The sequence below is a fragment of the Salmo salar genome, chromosome 26 (genome assembly GCF_965601325.2).
Source record: "Salmo salar chromosome 26, fSalSal1, whole genome shotgun sequence".
Lineage (NCBI taxonomy): Eukaryota > Metazoa > Chordata > Actinopteri > Salmoniformes > Salmonidae > Salmo > Salmo salar.
Genome location: NC_138316.1, coordinates 38,415,679 through 38,439,708, shown reverse-complemented (window position 1 = coordinate 38,439,708; position 24,030 = coordinate 38,415,679). Strand labels below are relative to the sequence as shown.

The window sequence follows — 24,030 nt, the reverse complement described above, 5'->3', positions numbered from 1 at the left end:
CTCACTAGACTATATATACACACACCGTATACACACTCAATAGACTATATATACACACCGTATACACACTCACAAGACTATATATACACACACTGTATAGACACTCACTAGACTATATATACACACTCACTGGACTATATACACACACCGTATACACACTCACTAGACTATATACACACACCGTATACACACTCATTAGACTATATATACACACCGTATACACACTCACTAGACTATATATACACACCGTATACACACTCACTAGACTATATATACACACCGTATACACACTCACTAGACTATATATACACACCGTATACACACTCACTAGACTATATATACACACTCACTAGACTATATATACACACACCGTATACACACTCACTAGAATATATACACACACCGTATACACACTCACTAGACTATATACACACACCGTATACATACTCACTACACTGTATATACACACCGTATACACACTCACTACACTATATACACACACCGGATTCACACTCACTGGACTATATACACACACTGTATACACACTCACTACACTATATACATACACCGTATTCACATTCACTAGACTATATACACACACCGTATACACACTCAATAGACTATATACACACACCACATACACACTCACTAGACTATATACACACACCACATACACACTCACTAGACTATATACACACACCGTATACACACTCACTAGACTATATATACACACCACATACACACTCACTAGACTATATATACACACCGTATACACACTCACTAGACTATATATACACACCGTATACACACTCACTAGACTATATATACACACTCACTAGACTATATATACACACACAGAATACACACTCACTAGACTATATATACACACCGTATACACACTCACTAGACTATATATACACACCGTATACACACTCACTAGACTATATATACACACTCACTAGACTATATATACACACACCGTATACACACTCACTAGACTATATACACACACCGTATACACACTCACTAGACTATATATATACACACCGTATACACACTCACTACACTATATACACACACCGTATTCACTCTCACTAGACTATATACACACACCGTATACACACTCACTAGACTATATACACACACCACATACACACTCACTAGACTATATACACACACCGTATACACACTCACTAGACTATATATACACACACTGTATACACACTCACTAGACTATATATACACTCTCACTAGACTATATATACACACACCGTATACACACTCACTAGACTATATATACACACCGTATACACACTCACTTGACTATATACACACACCGTATACACACTCACTAGACTATATATACACACCATATACACACTCACTAGACTATATATACACACACCGTATACACACTCACTAGACTATATACACACACCGTAAACACACTCACTAGACTATATACACACACCGTATACACACTCACTAGACTATATATACACACACTAGACTATATATACATACTCACTAGACTATATATACACACCGTATACACACTCACTAGACTATATATACACACACCGTATACACACTCACTAGACTATATATACACACCACATACACACTCACTAGACTATATACACACACCGTATACACACTCATTAGACTATATATACACACCGTATACACACTCATTAGACTATATATACACACCATATACACACTCACTAGACTATATATACACACCGTATACACACTCACTAGACTATATATACACACTCACTAGACTATATATACACACACCGTATACAAACTCACTAGACTACATATACACACCGTATACACACTCATTAGACTTTATATACACACCGTATACACACTCACTAGACTATATATACACACTCACTAGACTATATATACACACCGTATACACACTCACTAGACTATATACACACACCGTATACACACTCAGTAGACTATATACACACACCGTATACACACTCACTAGACTATATATACACACCGTATACACACTCACTACACTATATACACACACCGTATTCACACTCACTAGACTATATACACACACCGTATACACACTCACTAGACTATATACACACACCATATACACACTCACTAGACTATATACACACACCGTATACACACTCACTAGACTATATACACACACCACATACACACTCACTAGACTATATATACACACCGTATTCACACTCACTAGACTATATACACACACCGTATACACACTCACTAGACTATATACACACACCATATACACACTCACTAGACTATATAAACACACCGTATACACACTCACTAGACTATATATACACACCGTATACACACTCACTAGACTATATATACACACCGTATAAACACTCACTAGACTATATATACACACTCACTAGACTATATATACACACACAGAATACACACTCACTAGACTATATATACACACCGTATACACACTCACTAGACTATATATACACACCGTATACACACTCACTAGACTATATATACACACTCACTAGACTATATATACACACACCGTATACACACTCACTAGACTATATACACACACCGTATACACACTCACTAGACTATATATACACACCGTATACACACTCACTACACTATATACACACACCGTATTCACTCTCACTAGACTATATACACACACCATATACACACTCACTAGACTATATACACACACCACATACACACTCACTAGACTATATACACACACCGTATACACACTCACTAGACTATATATACACACACTGTATACACACTCACTAGACTATATATACACTCTCACTAGACTATATATACACACACCGTATACACACTCACTAGACTATATATACACACCGTATACACACTCACTGGACTATATACACACACCGTATACACACTCACTAGACTATATATACACACCATATACACACTCACTAGACTATATATACACACACCGTATACACACTCATTAGACTATATACACACACCGTAAACACACTCACTAGACTATATACACACACCGTATACACACTCACTAGACTATATATACACACACTAGACTATATATACATACTCACTAGACTATATATACACACCGTATACACACTCACTAGACTATATATACACACACCGTATACACACTCACTAGACTATATATACACACCACATACACACTCACTAGACTATATACACACACCGTATACACACTCATTAGACTATATATACACACCGTATACACACTCATTAGACTATATATACACACCATATACACACTCACTAGACTATATATACACACCGTATACACACTCACTAGACTATATATACACACTCACTAGACTATATATACACACACCGTATACACACTCACTAGACTACATATACACACCGTATACACACTCATTAGACTTTATATACACACCGTATACACACTCACTAGACTATATATACACACTCACTAGACTATATATACACACCGTATACACACTCACTAGACTATATACACACACCGTATACACACTCAGTAGACTATATACACACACCGTATACACACTCACTAGACTATATATACACACCGTATACACACTCACTACACTATATACACACACCGTATTCACACTCACTAGACTATATACACACACCGTATACACACTCACTAGACTATATACACACACCATATACACACTCACTAGACTATATACACACACCGTATACACACTCACTAGACTATATACACACACCACATACACACTCACTAGACTATATATACACACCGTATACACACTCACTAGACTATATATACACACACTGTATACACACTCACTAGACTATATATACACACTCACTAGACTATGTATACACACTCACTAGACTATATATACACACTCACTAGACTATATATACACACTCACTAGACTATATATACACACCGTATACACACTCACTAGACTATATATACACAACGTATACACACTCACTAGACTATATATACACACACCGTATACACACTCACTAGACTATATACACACACCGTATACACACTCACTAGACTATATACACACACTGTATAGACACTCACCAGACTATATACACACACCGTATACACACTCACTAGACTATATACACACACCGTATACACACTCACTAGACTATATACACACACACTAGACTATATATACACACTCACTAGACTATATATAGACACCGTATACACACTCACTAGACTATATATACACACTCACAAGACTATATATACACACTCAGTAGACTATATATACACCCACCGTATACACACTCACTAGACTATATACACACACCGTATACACACTCACTAGACTATATACACACACCACATACACACTCACTAGACTATATATACACACACTAGACTATATATACATACTCACTAGACTATATATACACACCGTATACACACTCACTAGACTATATATACACACACCGTATACACACTCACTAGACTATATATACACACCACATACACACTCACTAGACTATATACACACACCGTATACACACTCATTAGACTATATATACACACCGTATACACACTCATTAGACTATATATACACACCATATACACACTCACTAGACTATATATACACACCGTATACACACTCACTAGACTATATATACACACTCACTAGACTATATATACACACACCGTATACACACTCACTAGACTACATATACACACCGTATACACACTCATTAGACTTTATATACACACCGTATACACACTCACTAGACTATATATACACACTCACTAGACTATATATACACACCGTATACACACTCACTAGACTATATACACACACCGTATACACACTCAGTAGACTATATACACACACCGTATACACACTCACTAGACTATATATACACACCGTATACACACTCACTACACTATATACACACACCGTATTCACACTCACTAGACTATATACACACACCGTATACGCACTCACTAGACTATATACACACACCATATACAGACTCACTAGACTATATACACACACCGTATACACACTCACTAGACTATATACACACACCACATACACACTCACTAGACTATATATACACACCGTATACACACTCACTAGACTATATATACACACACTGTATACACACTCACTAGACTATATATACACACTCACTAGACTATGTATACACACTCACTAGACTATATATACACACTCACTAGACTATATATACACACTCACTAGACTATATATACACACCGTATACACACTCACTAGACTATATATACACAACGTATACACACTCACTAGACTATATATACACACACCGTATACACACTCACTAGACTATATACACACACCGTATACACACTCACTAGACTATATACACACACTGTATAGACACTCACCAGACTATATACACACACCGTATACACACTCACTAGACTATATACACACACCGTATACACACTCACTAGACTATATACACACACACTAGACTATATATACACACTCACTAGACTATATATAGACACCGTATACACACTCACTAGACTATATATACACACTCACAAGACTATATATACACACTCAGTAGACTATATATACACCCACCGTATACACACTCACTAGACTATATACACACACCGTATACACACTCACTAGACTATATACACACACCACATACACACTCACTAGACTATATATACACACACTAGACTATATATACACACTCACTAGACTATATATACACACCGTATACACACTCACTAGACTATATATACACACTCACTAGACTATATATACACACACCGTATACACACTCACTAGACTATATACACACACCGTATACACACTCACTAGACTATATACACACACCGTATACACACTCACTACACTATATATACACACCGTATACACACTCACTACACTATATACACACACCGTATTCACATACACTAGACTATATACACACACCGTATACACACTCACTAGACTATATACACACACCACATACACACTCACTAGACTATATACACACACCGTATACACACTCACTAGACTATATATACACACACTAGACTATATATACACACTCACTAGACTATATATACACACCGTATACACACTCACTAGACCATATATACACACACCGTATACACACTCATTAGACTATGTATACACACCGTATACACACTCATTAGACTATATATACACACCGTATACACAATCACTAGACTATATATACACACCGTCTACACACTCACAAGACTATATATACACACCGTATACACACTCACTAGACTATATATACACACTCACTAGACTATATATACACACACCGTATACACACTCACTAGACTATATATACACACCGTATACACACTCACTAGACTATATATACACACCGTATACACACACACTAGACTATATATACACACTCACTAGACTATATATACACACACCGTATACACACTCACTAGACTATATACACACACCGTATACACACTCACTAGACTATATACACACACCGTATACACACTCACTAGACTATATATACACACACTAGACTATATATACACACTCACTAGACTATATATACACACCGTATACACACTCACTAGACCATATATACACACACCGTATACACACTCATTAGACTATATATACACACCGTATACACACTCATTAGACTATATATACACACCGTATACACACTCACTAGACTATATATACACACCGTCTACACACTCACTAGACTATATATACACACCGTATACACACTCACTAGACTATATATACACACTCACTAGACTATATATACACACACCGTATACACACTCACTAGACTATATATACACACCGTATACACACTCACTAGACTATATATACACACCGTATACACACACACTAGACTATATATACACACTCACTAGACTATATATACACACACCGTATACACACTCACTAGACTATATACACACACCGTATACACACTCACTAGACTATATACACACACCGTATACACACTCACTAGACTATATATACACACCGTATACACACTCACTAGACTATATATACACACTCACTAGACTATATATACACACACCGTATACACACTAACTAGACTATATATACAAACCGTATACACACTCACTAGACTATATACACACCGTATACACACTCACTAGACTATATATACACACTCACTAGACTCAATATTCACAAACCGTATACACACTCACTAGACTATATATACATACTAGACTATATATACACACACCATATACACACTCACTAGACTATATATACACACTAGACTATATATACACACACCGTATACACACTCACTAGACTATATATACACACTAGACTATATATACACACACTGTATACACACTCACTAGACTATATATATACACACCGTATACACACTCACTAGACTATATATACACACCGTATACACACTCACTAGACCATATATACACACACCGTATACACACTCACTAGACTATATACACACACCATATACACACTCACTAGATTATATATACACACACCGTATAAACACTCACTAGACTATATATACACACACCGTATACACACTCACTAGACTATATATACACACACCGTATAAACACTCACTAGACTATATACACACACCGTATACACACTCACTAGACTATATATACACACACCGTATAAACACTCACTAGACTATATACACACACCGTATAAACACTCACTAGACTACATATACACACACCGTATACACACTCACTAGACTATATATACACACTCACTAGACTATATATACACACCGTATACACACTCACTAGACTATATACACACACCGTATACACACTCACTAGACTATATACATACACCGTATACACACTCACTAGACTATATATACACACAGTATACACACTCACTACACTATATACACACACCGTATTCACACTCACTAGACTATATACACACACCGTATACACACTCACTAGACTATATACACACACCGTATACACACTCACTAGACTATATACACACACCGTATACACACTCACTAGACTATATACACACACCACATACACACTCACTAGACTATATATACACACCGTATACACACTCAGTGGACTATATACACACAGCGTATACACACTCACTATACTATATATACACACCATATACACACTCACTAGACTATATACACACACCGTAAACACACTTACTAGACTATATACACACACCGTATACACACTCACTAGACTATATACACACACCGTATACACACTCATTACACTATATACACACACTGTATACACATTCACTAGACTATATATACACACTCACTAGACTAAATATACACAAACCGTATACACACTCACTAGACTATATATACACACACACCATATACATACTCACTAGACTATATATACACACTCGACTATATATACACACACCGTATACACACTCACTAGACTATATATACACACCGTATACACACTCACTAGACTATATACACACACCGTATACACACTCACTAGACTATATATACACACACCGTATACACACTCACTAGACTATATATACACACTCACTAGACTATATATACACACACCGTATACACACTCACTAGACCATATATACACACACCGTATACACACTCACTAGATTATATATACACACACCGTATAAACACTCACTAGACTATATATACACACACCGTATACACACTCACTAGACTATATATACACACCGTATACACACTCACTAGACTATATACACACACCGTATACACACTCACTAGACTATATATACACACACCGTATAAACACTCACTAGACTATATACACACACCGTATACACACTCACTAGACTATATATACACACACCGTATACACACTCACTAGACTATATACACACACCGTATACACACTCACTAGACTATATATACACACTCACTAGACTATATATACACACACCAGACTATATACACACACCGTATAAACACTCACTAGACTATATACACACACCGTATACACACTCACTAGACTATATATACACACACCGTATAAACACTCACTAGACTATACACACACACCGTATACACACTCAATAGACTATATATACACACACACACCGTACACACACTCACTAGACTATATATACACACCGTATGCACACTCACTAGACTATATATACACACACCGTATACACACTCACTAGACTATATATACACACCGTATGCACACTCACTAGACTATATACACACACCGTATACACACTCACGAGACTATATACACACACCGTATTCACACTCACTAGACTATTTACACACACCGTATACACACTCACTAGACTATATACACACAACACATACACACTCACTAGACTATATACACACACCGTATACACACTCACTAGACTATATATACACACCGTATACACACTCACTAGACTATATATACACACACTGTATACACACTCACTAGACTATATATACACACTCACTAGACTATATATACACACCGTATACACACTCACTGGACTATATACACACACCGTATACACACTCACTAGACTATATATACACACCATATACACACTCACTAGACTATATATACACACACCGTATACACACTCACTAGACTATATATACACACCGTATACACACTCACTAGACTATATACACACACCGTATACACACTCACGAGACTATATACACACACCGTATACACACTCACTAGACTATATACACAGACCGTATACAGACTCACTAGACTATATACACACACCGTATACACACTCACTAGACTATATACACACACCGTATACACACTCACTAGACTATATATACACACCGTATACACACTCAGTAGACTATATATACACACTCACTAGACTAAATATACACAAACCGTATACACACTCACTGGACCATATATACACACACCGTATACACACTCACTAGACTATATACACACACCGTATACACACTCACTAGATTATATATACAAACACCGTATAAACACTCACTAGACTATATATACACACTAGACTATATATACACACACCATATACACACTCACTAGACTATATATACACACTAGACTATATATACACACACCGTATACACACTCACTAGACTATATATACACACTAGACTATATATACACACACCGTATACACACTCACTAGACTATATATATACACACCGTATACACACTCACTAGACTATATACACACACCGTATACACACTCACTAGACTATATATACACACACACCGTATAAACACTCACTAGACTATATATACACACACCGTATACACACTCACTAGACTATATACACACACCGTATACACACTCACTAGACTATATACACACACCGTATACACACTCACTAGACTATATATACACACCGTATACACACTCACTACACTATATACACACACCGTATATACACTCACTAGACTATATATACACACTCACTAGACTATATATACACACACACCGTATACACACTCACTAGACTATATATACACTAGACTATATATACTAGACTATATATACACTAGACTATATATACACACACACCGTATACACACTCACTAGACTATATATACACACACTAGACTATATATACACACTCACTAGACTATATATACACACCGTATACACACTCACTAGACTATATATACACACTCACTAGACTATATATACACACTCACTAGACTATATATACACACCGTATACACACTCACTACACTATATATACACACCGTATACACACTCACTAGACTATATATACACACACCGTATACACACTCACTAGACTATATACACACACACCGTATACACACTCACTAGACTATATACAAACACACTAGACTATATATACACACTCACTAGACTATATATACACACCGTATACACACACTGTATACACACTCACCAGACTATATACACACACCGTATACACACTCACGAGACTATATACACACACCGTATACACACTCACTAGACTATATACACACACCGTATACACACTCACTACACTATATATACACACCGTATAAACACTCACTACACTATATACACACACCGTATTCATAAACACTAGACTATATACACACACCGTATACACACTCACTAGACTATATACACACACCACATACACACTCACTAGACTATATACACACACCGTATACACACTCACTAGACTATATATACACACACTAGACTATATATACACACCACATACACACTCACTAGACTATATACACACACCGTATACACACTCATTAGACTATATATACACACCGTATACACACTCATTAGACTATATATACACACCATATACACACTCACTAGACTATATATACACACCGTCTACACACTCACTAGACTATATATACACACCGTATACACACTCACTAGACTATATATACACACTCACTAGACTATATATACACACACCGTATACACACTCACTAGACTATATATACACACCGTATACACACTCACTAGACTATATATACACACCGTATACACACACACTAGACTATATATACACACTCACTAGACTATATATACACACACCGTATACACACTCACTAGACTATATACACACACCGTATACACACTCACTAGACTATATACACACACCGTATACACACTCACTAGACTATATATACACACCGTATACACACTCACTAGACTATATATACACACTCACTAGACTATATATACACACACCGTATACACACTAACTAGACTATATATACACACCGTATACACACTCACTGGACTATATACACACACCGTATACACACTCACTAGACTATATATACACACCATATACACACTCACTAGACTATATATACACACACCGTATACACACTCACTAGACTATATACACACACCGTAAACACACTCACTAGACTATATACACACACCGTATACACACTCACTAGACTATATATACACACCACATACACACTCACTAGACTATATACACACACTGTATACACACTCATTAGACTATATATACACACCGTATACACACTCATTAGACTATATATACACACCGTATACACACTCACTAGACTATATATACACACCGTATACACACTCACTAGACACACTGAATAATAACTCATCCAGAACGCCGCAGCCCGTCTGGTGTTCAACCTTCCCAAGTTCTCTCACGTCACCCCGCTCCTCCGCTCTCTCCACTGGCTTCCAGTCGAAGCTCGCATCCGCTACAAGACCATGGTGCTTGCCTACGGAGCTGTGAGGGGAACGGCACCTCCATACCTTCAGGCTCTGATCAGGCCCTACACCCAAACAAGGGCACTCCGTTCATCCACATCTGGCCTGCTCGCCTCCCTACCTCTGAGGAAGCACAGTTCCCGCTCAGCCCAGTCAAAACTGTTCGCTGCTCTGGCACCCCAATGGTGGAACAAGCTCCCTCACGACGCCAGGACAGCGGAGTCAATCACCACCTTCCGGAGACACCTGAAACCCCACCTCTTCAAGGAATACCTGGGATAGGATAAAGTAATCCTTCTAACCCCCCCCTTAAAAGATTTAGATGCACTATTGTAAAGTGGTTGTTCCACTGGATATTATAGGTGAATGCACCAATTTGTAAGTCGCTCTGGATAAGAGCGTCTCCTAAATGACTAAAATGTAAATGTAAAAAATGTATATATACACACCGTATACACACTCACTAGACTATATATACACACTCACTAGACTATATATACACACACCGTATACACACTCACTAGACTATATATACACACCGTATACACACTCACTAGACTATGTATACACACCGTATACACACTCACTAGACTATATATACACACTCACTAGACTATATATACACACACCGTATACACACTCACTAGACTATATACACACACCGTATACACACTCACTAGACTATATACACACACCGTATACACACTCACTAGACTATATATACACACCGTATACACACTCACTACACTATATACACACACCGTATTCACACTCACTAGACTATATACACACACCGTATACACACTCACTAGACTATATACACACACCACATACACACTCACTAGACTATATACACACACCGTATACACACTCACTAGACTATATATACACACCATATACACACTCACTAGACTACATATACACACACTGTATACACACTCACTAGACTATATATACACACTCACTAGACTATATATACACACACACCGTATACACACTCACTAGACTATATATACACACCGTATACACAATCACTGGACTATATACACACACCGTATACACACTCACTAGACTAAATATACACACCATATACACACTCACTAGACTATATATACACACACCGTATACACACTCACTAGACTATATACACACACCGTATACACACTCACTAGACTATATACACACACCGTATACCCACTCACTAGACTATATATACACACAGTATACACACTCACTAGACTATATATACACACCACATACACACTCACTAGACTATATACACACACTGTATACACACTCATTAGACTATATATACACACCGTATACACACTCACTAGACTATATATACACACCGTATACACACTCACAAAACTATATATACACACTCACTAGACTATATATACACACACCGTATACACACTCACTAGACTATATATACACACCGTATACACACTCACGAGACTATATATACACACCGTATACACACTCACTAGACTATATATACACACTCACTAGACTATATATACACACACCGTTTACAAACTCACTAGACTATATACACACACCGTATACACACTCACTAGACTATATACACACACCATATACACACTCACTAGACTATATATACACACCGTATACACACTCACTACACTATATACAGTGCCTTGCGAAAGTATTCGGCCCCCTTGAACTTTTCGACCTTTTGCCACATTTCAGGCTTCAAACATAAAGATATAAAACTGCAATTTTTTTGTGAAGAATCAACAACAAGTGGGACACAATTATGAAGTGGAACGAAATTTATTGAATATTTCAAACTTTTTAACAAATAAAAAACGGAAAAATTGGCCGTGCAAAATTATTCAGCCCCCTTAAGTTAATACTTTGTAGCGCCACCTTTTGCTGCGATTACAGCTGTAAGTCGCTTGGGGTATGTCTCTATCAGTTTTGTACATCGAGAGACTGACATTTTTGCCCATTCCTCCTTGCAAAACAGCTCGAGCTCAGTGAGGTTGGATGGAGAGCGTTTGTGAACAGCAGTTTTCAGTTCTTTCCACAGATTCTCGATTGGATTCAGGTCTGGACTTTGACTTGGCCATTCTAACACCTGGATATGTTTATTTGGGAACCTTTCCATTGTAGATTTTGCTTTATGTTTTGGATCATTGTCTTGTTGGAAGACAAATCTCCGTCCCAGTCTCAGGTCTTTTGCAGACTCCATCAGGTTTTCTTCCAGAATGGTCCTGTATTTGGCTCCATCCATCTTCCCATCCATTTTAACCATCTTCCCTGCCCCTGCTGAAGAAAAGCAGGCCCAAACCATGATGCTGCCACCACCATGTTTGACAGTGGGGATGGTGTGTTCAGGGTGATGAGCTGTGTTGCTTTTACGCCAAACATAACGTTTTGCATTTTTGCCAAAAAGTTCGATTTTGGTTTCATCTGACCAGAGCACCTTCTTCCACTTGTTTGGTGTGTCTCCCAGGTGGCTAGTGGCAAACTTTAAACGACACTTTTTATGGATATCTTTAAGAAATGGCTTTCTTCTTGCCACTCTTCCATAAAGGCCAGATTTGTGCAGTATACAACTGATTGTTGTCCTATGGACAGAGTCTCCCACCTCAGCTGTAGATCTCTGCAGTTCATCCAGAGTGATCATGGGCCTCTTGGCTGCATCTCTGATCAGTCTTCTCCTTGTATGAGCTGAAAGTTTAGAGGGACGGCCAGGTCTTCGTAGATTTGCAGTGGTCTGATACTCCTTCCATTTCAATATTATCGCTTGCACAGTGCTCCTTGGGATGTTTAAAGCTTGGGAAATCTTTTTGTATCCAAATCCGGCTTTAAATTTCTCCACAACAGTATCTCGGACCTGCCTGGTGTGTTCCTTGTTCTTCATGATGCTCTCTGCGCTTTAAACGGACCTCTGAGACTATCACAGAGCAGGTGCATTTATACGGAGACTTGATTACACACAGGTGGATTCTATTTATCATCATTAGTCATTTAAGCCAACATTGGATCATTCAGAGATCCTCACTGAACTTCTGGAGAGAGTTTGCTGCACTGAAAGTAAAGGGGCTGAATAATTTTGCACGCCCAGTTTTTCAGTTTTTTATTTGTTAAAAAAGTTTGAAATATCCAATAAATTTCGTTCCACTTCATGATTGTGTCCCACTTGTTGTTGATTCTTCACAAAAAATTACAGTTTTATATCTTTATGTTTGAAACCTGAAATGTGGCAAAAGCTCGAAAAGTTCAAGGGGGCAGAATACTTTCGCAAGGCACTGTACACACACCGTATTCACACTCACTAGACTATATACACACACCATATACACACTCACTAGACTATATACACACACCACATACACACTCACTAGACTATATACACACACCGTATACACACTCACTAGACTATATATACACACCATATACACACTCACTAGACTATATATACACACACTGTATACACACTCACTAGACTATATATACACACTCACTAGACTATATATACACACACACCGTATACACACTCACTAGACTATATATACACACCGTATACACAATCACTGGACTATATACACACACCGTATACACACTCACTAGACTATATATACACACCATATACACACTCACTAGACTATATATACACACACCGTATACACACTCACTAGACTATATATACACACACCGTATACACACTCACTAGACTATATATACACACTCACTAGACTATATATACACACTCACTAGACTATATATACAGACCGTATACACACTCACTAGACTATATATACACACCGTATAAACACTCACTAGACTATATACACACACTGTATACACACTCACTAGACTATATATACACACAACATATAAACACTCACTAGACTATATATACACACACACACACTGGACTATATATGCACACCGTATAAACACTCACTAGACTATATATACACACCGTATACACACTCACTAGACTATATACACACACCGTATACACGCTCACTAGACTATATATACACACTCACTAGACTATATATACACACTCACTAGACTATATACACACCGTATACACACTCACTAGACTATATATACCCACACCGTATACACACTCACTAGACTATATATACACACTCACTAGACTATATATACACCCACCGTATACACACTCACTAGACTATATACACACACCGTATACACACTCACTAGACTATATATACACACACCGTATAAACACTCACTAGACTATATATACACACCGTATACACACTCACTAGACTATATATACACACACCGTATAAACACTCACTAGACTATATATACACACCGTATAAACACTCACTAGACTATATACACACACCGTATAAACACTCACTAGACTATATACACACACCGTATACACACTCACTAGACTATATACACACTCACTAGACTATATATACACACAACGTATACACACTCACTAGACTATATACACACACCGTATACACACTCACTAGACTATATACACACACCGTATAAACACTCACTAGACTATAAACACACACCGTATAAACACTCACTAGACTATATACACACACCGTATAAACACTCACTAGACTATATACACACTCCGTATACACACTCACTAGACTATATACACACACCGTATACACACTCACTAGACTATTATATACACACACCGTATACACACTCACTAGACTTTATATACACACTCACTAGAGTATATATACACACACCATATACACGCTCATTAGACTATATATACACACCACATACACACTCACTAGACTGTATACACACACCATAAACACACTCACTATACTATATACACACACCATAAACACATTCACTAGACTTTATATAAACACCATATATACACTAACTCACACCACAGTGTCACTCCCACACAAATCCCTCACACATTCACATCCTTGTACAAAGCTCCACATTGATCTGGTACTCCCTGTATCTAGCCTCACATTGAGCTGGTACTGGTACTCCCTGTATATAGCTCCACATTGATCTGGTACAGGTACTCCCTGTATATAGCTCCACATTGATCTGGTACTCCCTGTATATAGCTCCACATTGATCTGGTACTCCCTGTATATAGCTTCACATTAATCTGGTACTGGTACTCCCTGTATATAGCCTCACATTGATCTGGTACTGGTACTCCCTGTATATAGTCTCACATTGATCTTGTACTGGTACTCCCTGTATATATCTCCACATTGATCTGGTACTGGTACTCCCTGTATATAGCCTCACATTGATCTGGTACTGGTACTCCCTGTATATAGCTCCACATTGATCTGGTACTGGTACTCCCTGTACATAGCTCCACATTGATCTGGTACTGGTACTCCCTGTATATAGCTCCACATTGATCTGGTACTGGTACTTCCTGTACATAGCTCCACATTGATCTGGTACTGGTACTCCCTGTATATATCTCCACATTGATCTGGTACTGGTACTCCCTGTATATAGCCTCACATTGATCTGGTACTGGTACTCCCTGTGGACTGGACTCCCGACGCTCCACATTGATCTGCGTACTCCGGCTCCACTTGCGGCGGCTCCGTACATAGCTCCACATTGATCTGGTACTGGTACTCCCTGTATATAGCTCCACATTGATCTGGTACTGGTACTCCCTGTATATAGCTCCACATTGATCTGGTACTGGTACTCCCTGTATATAGCTCCACATTGATCTGGTACTGGTACTTCCTGTATATAGCTCCACATTGATCTGGTACTGGTACTCCCTGTATATAGCTCCACATTGATCTGGTACTGGTACTCCCTGTATATAGCTCCACATTGATCTGGTACTGGTACTCCCTGTATATAGACTCACATTGATCTGGTACTGGTACTCCCTGTATATAGCTCCACATTGATCTGGTACTGGTACTCCCTGTATATAGATCCACATTGATCTGGTACTGGTACTCCCTGTATATAGCTCCACATTGATCTGGTACTTCCTGTATATAGCTCCACATTGATCTGGTACTGGTACTCCCTGTATATAGCTCCACATTGATCTGGTACTGGTACTCCCTGTATATAGCCTCACATTGATCTGGTACTGGTACTCCCTGTATATAGCTCCACATTGATCTGGCACTGGTACTCCCTGTACATAGCTCCACATTGATCTGGTACTCCCTGTATGTAGCTCCACATTGATCTGGTACAGGTACTCCCTGTATATAGCTCCACATTGATCTGGTACTGGTACTCCCTGTATATAGCTCCACATTGATCTGGTACTGGTACTCCCTGTACATAGCTCCACATTGATCTGGTACTGGTACTCCCTGTATATAGCTCCACATTGATCTGGTACTGGTACTCCCTGTATATAGCTCCACATTGATCTGGTACTGGTACTTCCTGTATTTAGCTCCACATTGATCTGGTACTGGTACTCCCTGTATATAGCTCCACATTGATCTGGTACTGGTACTCCCTGTATATAGCTTCACATTGATCTGGTACTGGTACTCCCTGTATATAGCTCCACATTGATCTGGTACTGGTACTCCCTGTACATAGCTCCACATTGATCTGGTACTGGTACTCCCTGTATATAGCTCCACATTGATCTGGTACTGGTACTCCCTGTATATAGCTCCACATTGTTCTGGTACTGGTACTCCCTGTATATAGCTCCACATTGATCTGGTACTGGTACTCCCTGTATATAGCTCCACATTGATCTGGTACTGGTACTCCCTGTATATAGCTCCACATTGATCTGGTACTGGTACTCCCTGTATATAGTAGCACATTGATTTGGTACTGGTACCCCCTGTATATAGCCTCACATTGATCTGGTACTGGTACTCCCTGTATATAGCTCCACATTGATCTGGTACTGGTACTCCCTGTATATAGCTCCACATTGATCTGGTACTGGTACTCCCTGTATATAGCTCCACATTGATCTGGTACTGGTACTCCTTGTATATAGCTCCACATTGATCTGGTACTGGTACTCCCTGTACATAGCTCCACATTGATCTGGTACTGGTACTCCCTGTATATAGCTCCACATTGATCTGGTACTGGTACTCCCTGTATATAGCTCCACATTCATCTGGTACTGGTACTCCCTGTATATAGACTCACATTGATCTGGTACTGGTACTCCCTGTATATAGCCTCACATTGATCTGGTACTGGTACTCCCTGTATATAGCTCCACATTGATCTGGTACTGGTACTCCCTGTATATAGCTCCACATTGATCTGGTACTGGTACTTCCTGTATATAGCTCCACATTGATCTGGTACTGGTACTCCCTGTATATAGCTCCACATTGATCTGGTACTGGTACTCCCTGTATATAGCTCCACATTGATCTGGTACTCGTACTCCCTGTATATAGCCTCACATTGATCTGGTACTGGTACTTCCTGTATATAGCTCCACATTGATCTGGTACTGGTACTCCCTGTATATAGCTCCACATTGATCTGGTACTGGTACTCCCTGTATATAGCTCCACATTGATCTGGTACTGGTACTCCCTGTATATAGCCTCACATTGATCTGGTACTGGTACTCCCTGTATATAGCTCCACATTGATCTGGTACTGGTACTCCCTGTATATAGCCTCACATTGATCTAGTACTGGTACCCCCTGTATATAGCCTCACATTGATCTGGTACTGGTACTCCCTGTATATAGCTCCACATTGATCTGGTACTGGTACTCCCTGTATATAGTAGCACATTGATTTGGTACTGGTACCCCCTGTATATAGCCTCACATCTATCTGGTACTGGTACTCCCTGTATATAGCTCCACATTGATCTGGTACAGGTACTCCCTGTATATAGCTCCACATTGATCTGGTACTGGTACTCCCTGTACATAGCTCCACATTGATCTGGTACTGGTACTCCCTGTATATAGCTCCACATTGATCTGGTACTGGTACTCCCTGTATATAGCTCCACATTGATCTGGTACTGGTACTTCCTGTATATAGTTCCACATTGATCTGGTACTGGTACTCCCTGTATATAGCTCCACATTGATCTGGTACTGGTACTTCCTGTATATAGCTCCACATTGATCTGGTACTGGTACTCCCTGTATATAGCTCCACATTGATCTGGTACTGGTACTTCCTGTATATAGCTCCATTCTTGTGTATTGTATTGTATTCCTCTTGTGTTACTATTTTATTTTGTATTATTATTTTTAAGCTCTGCATCATTGGGAAAGGTTCAGAAGCAAGCATTTCACTGTAAAGTCCACATCAGTTGTATTCAGCACGTGTCATAAATACAATTGAATACTGTATACTGTCTGTTGCCCCATATTTGAGCATTTTGCTGTAAGTTGACATATTTGAGATGCTTTTCTACCGGCAGTATCACAGACACAATGACTATGGGTTGTGCAGTTTGGACGGCTTGCTCTGTATCAGTGGAGACTTTCTGACAAACTGTGTCTGCTCTGCTATCCAAACACCTGTCTGAGAGGCGCCAGAAGAAAATAAAGAAAAGAGAGGGGGAGAGGAGGAGAGAAAAGAGAAGGGGAGAGGAGGAGAGAAAAGACACCTGTGGTCCGTGTGATGTACGTGGGTCCAGGGGGTCTCCTATGACGATACTCTTGGCACTCTCGACGCTGCGGCGTACAAACTCCTCATAGATCTGTTCCTCCACGAAGACACGCGACGCGGCCGTGCAGCACTGGCCCTGGTTGAAGAAGGCTCCCTTTTGGGTCTCCTCCACTGCCAACTGCACTGTTAGTGAACATAGGAGAGATGTTGACGAAGGCTGTCGCCAAATGCCTTAGAGTCCCTCAGAGTAATAACATAACAATTGGCCACATCTTCCCTGAGGGCAAGATTTGGCATGATAAAGACATCATTTTCTGGTTGTAAACTTGGTTTCTGGTCGTATAGACGTCAGATAACAAGATTAGAACCAGGTAAATATGTATTTTTCTGGTCACAAACACATTTAAAAGAAACCCTGTCACTTTACAGCTTGTATACAACCTGACCACGACGTCTTCAGAGACGTCGTAAAGACGTCATTGCAACCAGTTTTGCCCGCTGGGTTATCATGTTATATTATTGATATTTTGGATAGGCTAGGAGCCACGATGACACAATGTCCGTCACGATAACCATCACACAGTTCGCAATCAGTCTCGATCTCTATTGCTTACAGGCGCACTGTTGATCACACACACTGTGTCAAAGGCCTTTCCTCTGCGCCTAGCAGAGCTGCTGTCTTTGTTCTCCCTCTCTGCCTTGTTGGTTTAGTAGAGAGACAGAAACCACATCACTTACAGTCTGAGTCAGCAAAGACAATGCAGGGGTTCTTCCCACCCAGCTCCAGGGTCACTCTTTTCAGATTACTCTTTGCTGCGGCCTGTTTGATCAACTGGCCTACCTGGGGAGACAAACAGGGTGGGGACGGATCACAGAGGGAAGTTATATAACAATGTGTCATATGGCACATTCAGTTCAAACAAATACTTTTTAAAAATGTATATTGGGATTTGATAGGGCACGAGGGACTGGTATCGGTGAGACAGATTGTTAATGAAAGCATGTACTGCATGCCGAAATGAGAGAGATACCAACATTTTTAAACAAGTGTCAAATAAATGTGACATTTATTATAAAACCCTCAGTATATTTCTGAACATTTAGTGTGTTTCTTTTACAATCCTGTACCCCACTTAGCTTTGAAAAATCATTTATTTTCAGCCTTGGGTTCAAATAGTATTTGTTTCCTTTGGATACTTTAGCTGCATTTGATTGAGCTTGTCTGGCACAAAAGTGCAAACCCCGCCTATCTGACACTCCAGGCAGACTACTTGAAAGAAAAATACTACTTGAACCCAGGTCTGTTCATTTGGGAACAGATAGTGAACAGTTACAAAAAAACACAATACTCCAACATTATGCATACTTCCAAACATGCACGTACCTTTGTAGAACCCGTGAACGCCACTTTGTCGATGCCCATGTGGCTAGCAATGGCTGCGCCTGCTGTGGGGCCGAACCCTGGCACGATGTTCACCACTCCGGGGGGGAAACCGGCCTATCATGGCAACCCGACGACGAATGTTAGTGATCAGAACCATGTGCAAGGGAATAAGGTACGCTACTCACTACTTCTTAACCCAGTCAACATGGATGAGTTAAAGATGCATTACACTTTTAAAACCCATGTTGTGGGACATGGTTTCACCTTAACATTAGGCTACTCTTAAGGTCTGGAAATATAGGACAAACTTTCATTTATGAGTGAAATGTCCCTTTAAGGAGCACAGTGTGTGAGTATGAGAGAGTTACTCTGGGAATTTCACCAGGTGCCTTTTATTTTATATATATATATATATAATAAATAAGTATTTTTTTCTATTCAATTTCCATTGTCGTCTTTGATTGGCTGAACAACTCTCATATACCCAATGATTAGAAGCAGAACTCTGGTCTTTCCCTTTAAAAATCATTACTGTCGACATGATAAAAGCAAACTGGCCTAATCACATAAGACCAGGGCTTTTCTCTGGGTATAAAACAGCCCGGGATCATTTGGACTAATGGCCGGTAAGAGAAGCCAAATAGGTTTAAAACCAAATGTCTCATAACCTGCGAGGCACTACTACAGTCTCATTTCATACTGTACACACACACACACACAAAGGCATGCACTGACAAACAAACACACACACATCAGCACACACACACACACATCACACACATCACACACACACACACACACACACACACACACCACACACACACACACACACACACACACACACACACACACACACACACACACACACACACACACACACACACAGTATTGGTGGGGTAATCCCCTGCCTTTGATGTAGGATCTACGTTGAAGACCTTGATATTTGTTCTCCTGAGCCCCAACATGAGGAGCAGAGTAAAGGGAAAGATCAAGATGTTTGTAATAGAGAAGGGAAAAGGAGGGAGTGGAGAGGAGTGGAGAGGAGAGGAGAGGAGAGGAGAGGAGAGGAGAGGAGAGGAGAGGAGAGGAGAGGAGAGGAGAGGAGAGGAGAGGAGAGGAGAGGAGAGGAGAGGAGAGGAAAGGAAAGGAGAGGAGAGGAGAGCAGGGGAGGGGAGGGGAGGGGAGAGGATAGGAGAGATAGAGGAGAGATAGAGGGGAGGAAAGGAGAGGAGAGCAGGGGAGGGGAGAGGAGATATAGAGGAGAGGAGAGATAGAGGGGAGGAAAGGAGAGGAGAGCAGGGGAGGGGAGAGGAGAGATAGAGGGGAGGAAAGGAGAGGAGAGCAGGGGAGGGGAGGGGAGAGGAGAGGAGAGGAGAGGAGAGGAGAGGAGAGGAGAGGAGAGGAGAGGAGAGGAGAGGAGAGGAGAGGAGAGGAGAGGAGAGGAGAGGAGAGGAGAGGAGAGATAGAGGGGAGGAAAGGAGAGGAGAGCAGGGGAGGGGAGGGGAGGGGAGAGGAGAGGAGAAGGGTCTATAGTTTGACCTCAGGTGAGTCTCCTGGTCAACAGACGTAATAGTCAACCTGACTGTTCCAAATAATCAATCAATCTAACACTGACACACCTGACTGTTCCAAATAATCAATCAATCTAACACTGACACACCTGACTGTTCCAAATAATCAATCAATCTAACACTGACACACCTGACTGTTCCAAATAATCAACCAATCTAATACTGACACACCTG

The 24,030-nt window shown here is 39.6% G+C and overlaps 1 protein-coding gene across 1 annotated transcript in view; it reads right to left on the bottom strand.

Annotated features, from left to right (window-relative positions):
- aldh1a3 (aldehyde dehydrogenase 1 family, member A3) overlaps positions 1-24,030 on the bottom strand; it is a 56,868-nt gene that overhangs the window by 17,919 nt on the left and 14,919 nt on the right. The window contains exons 7-9 of the mRNA XM_045708827.2: positions 22,286-22,399; positions 21,640-21,742; positions 20,900-21,084 (exon numbers count right to left, since the gene is read on the bottom strand). Coding sequence (XP_045564783.2) covers positions 20,900-21,084; positions 21,640-21,742; positions 22,286-22,399 — 402 coding nt within the window. The remainder of the gene's footprint in view (positions 1-20,899; positions 21,085-21,639; positions 21,743-22,285; positions 22,400-24,030) is intronic.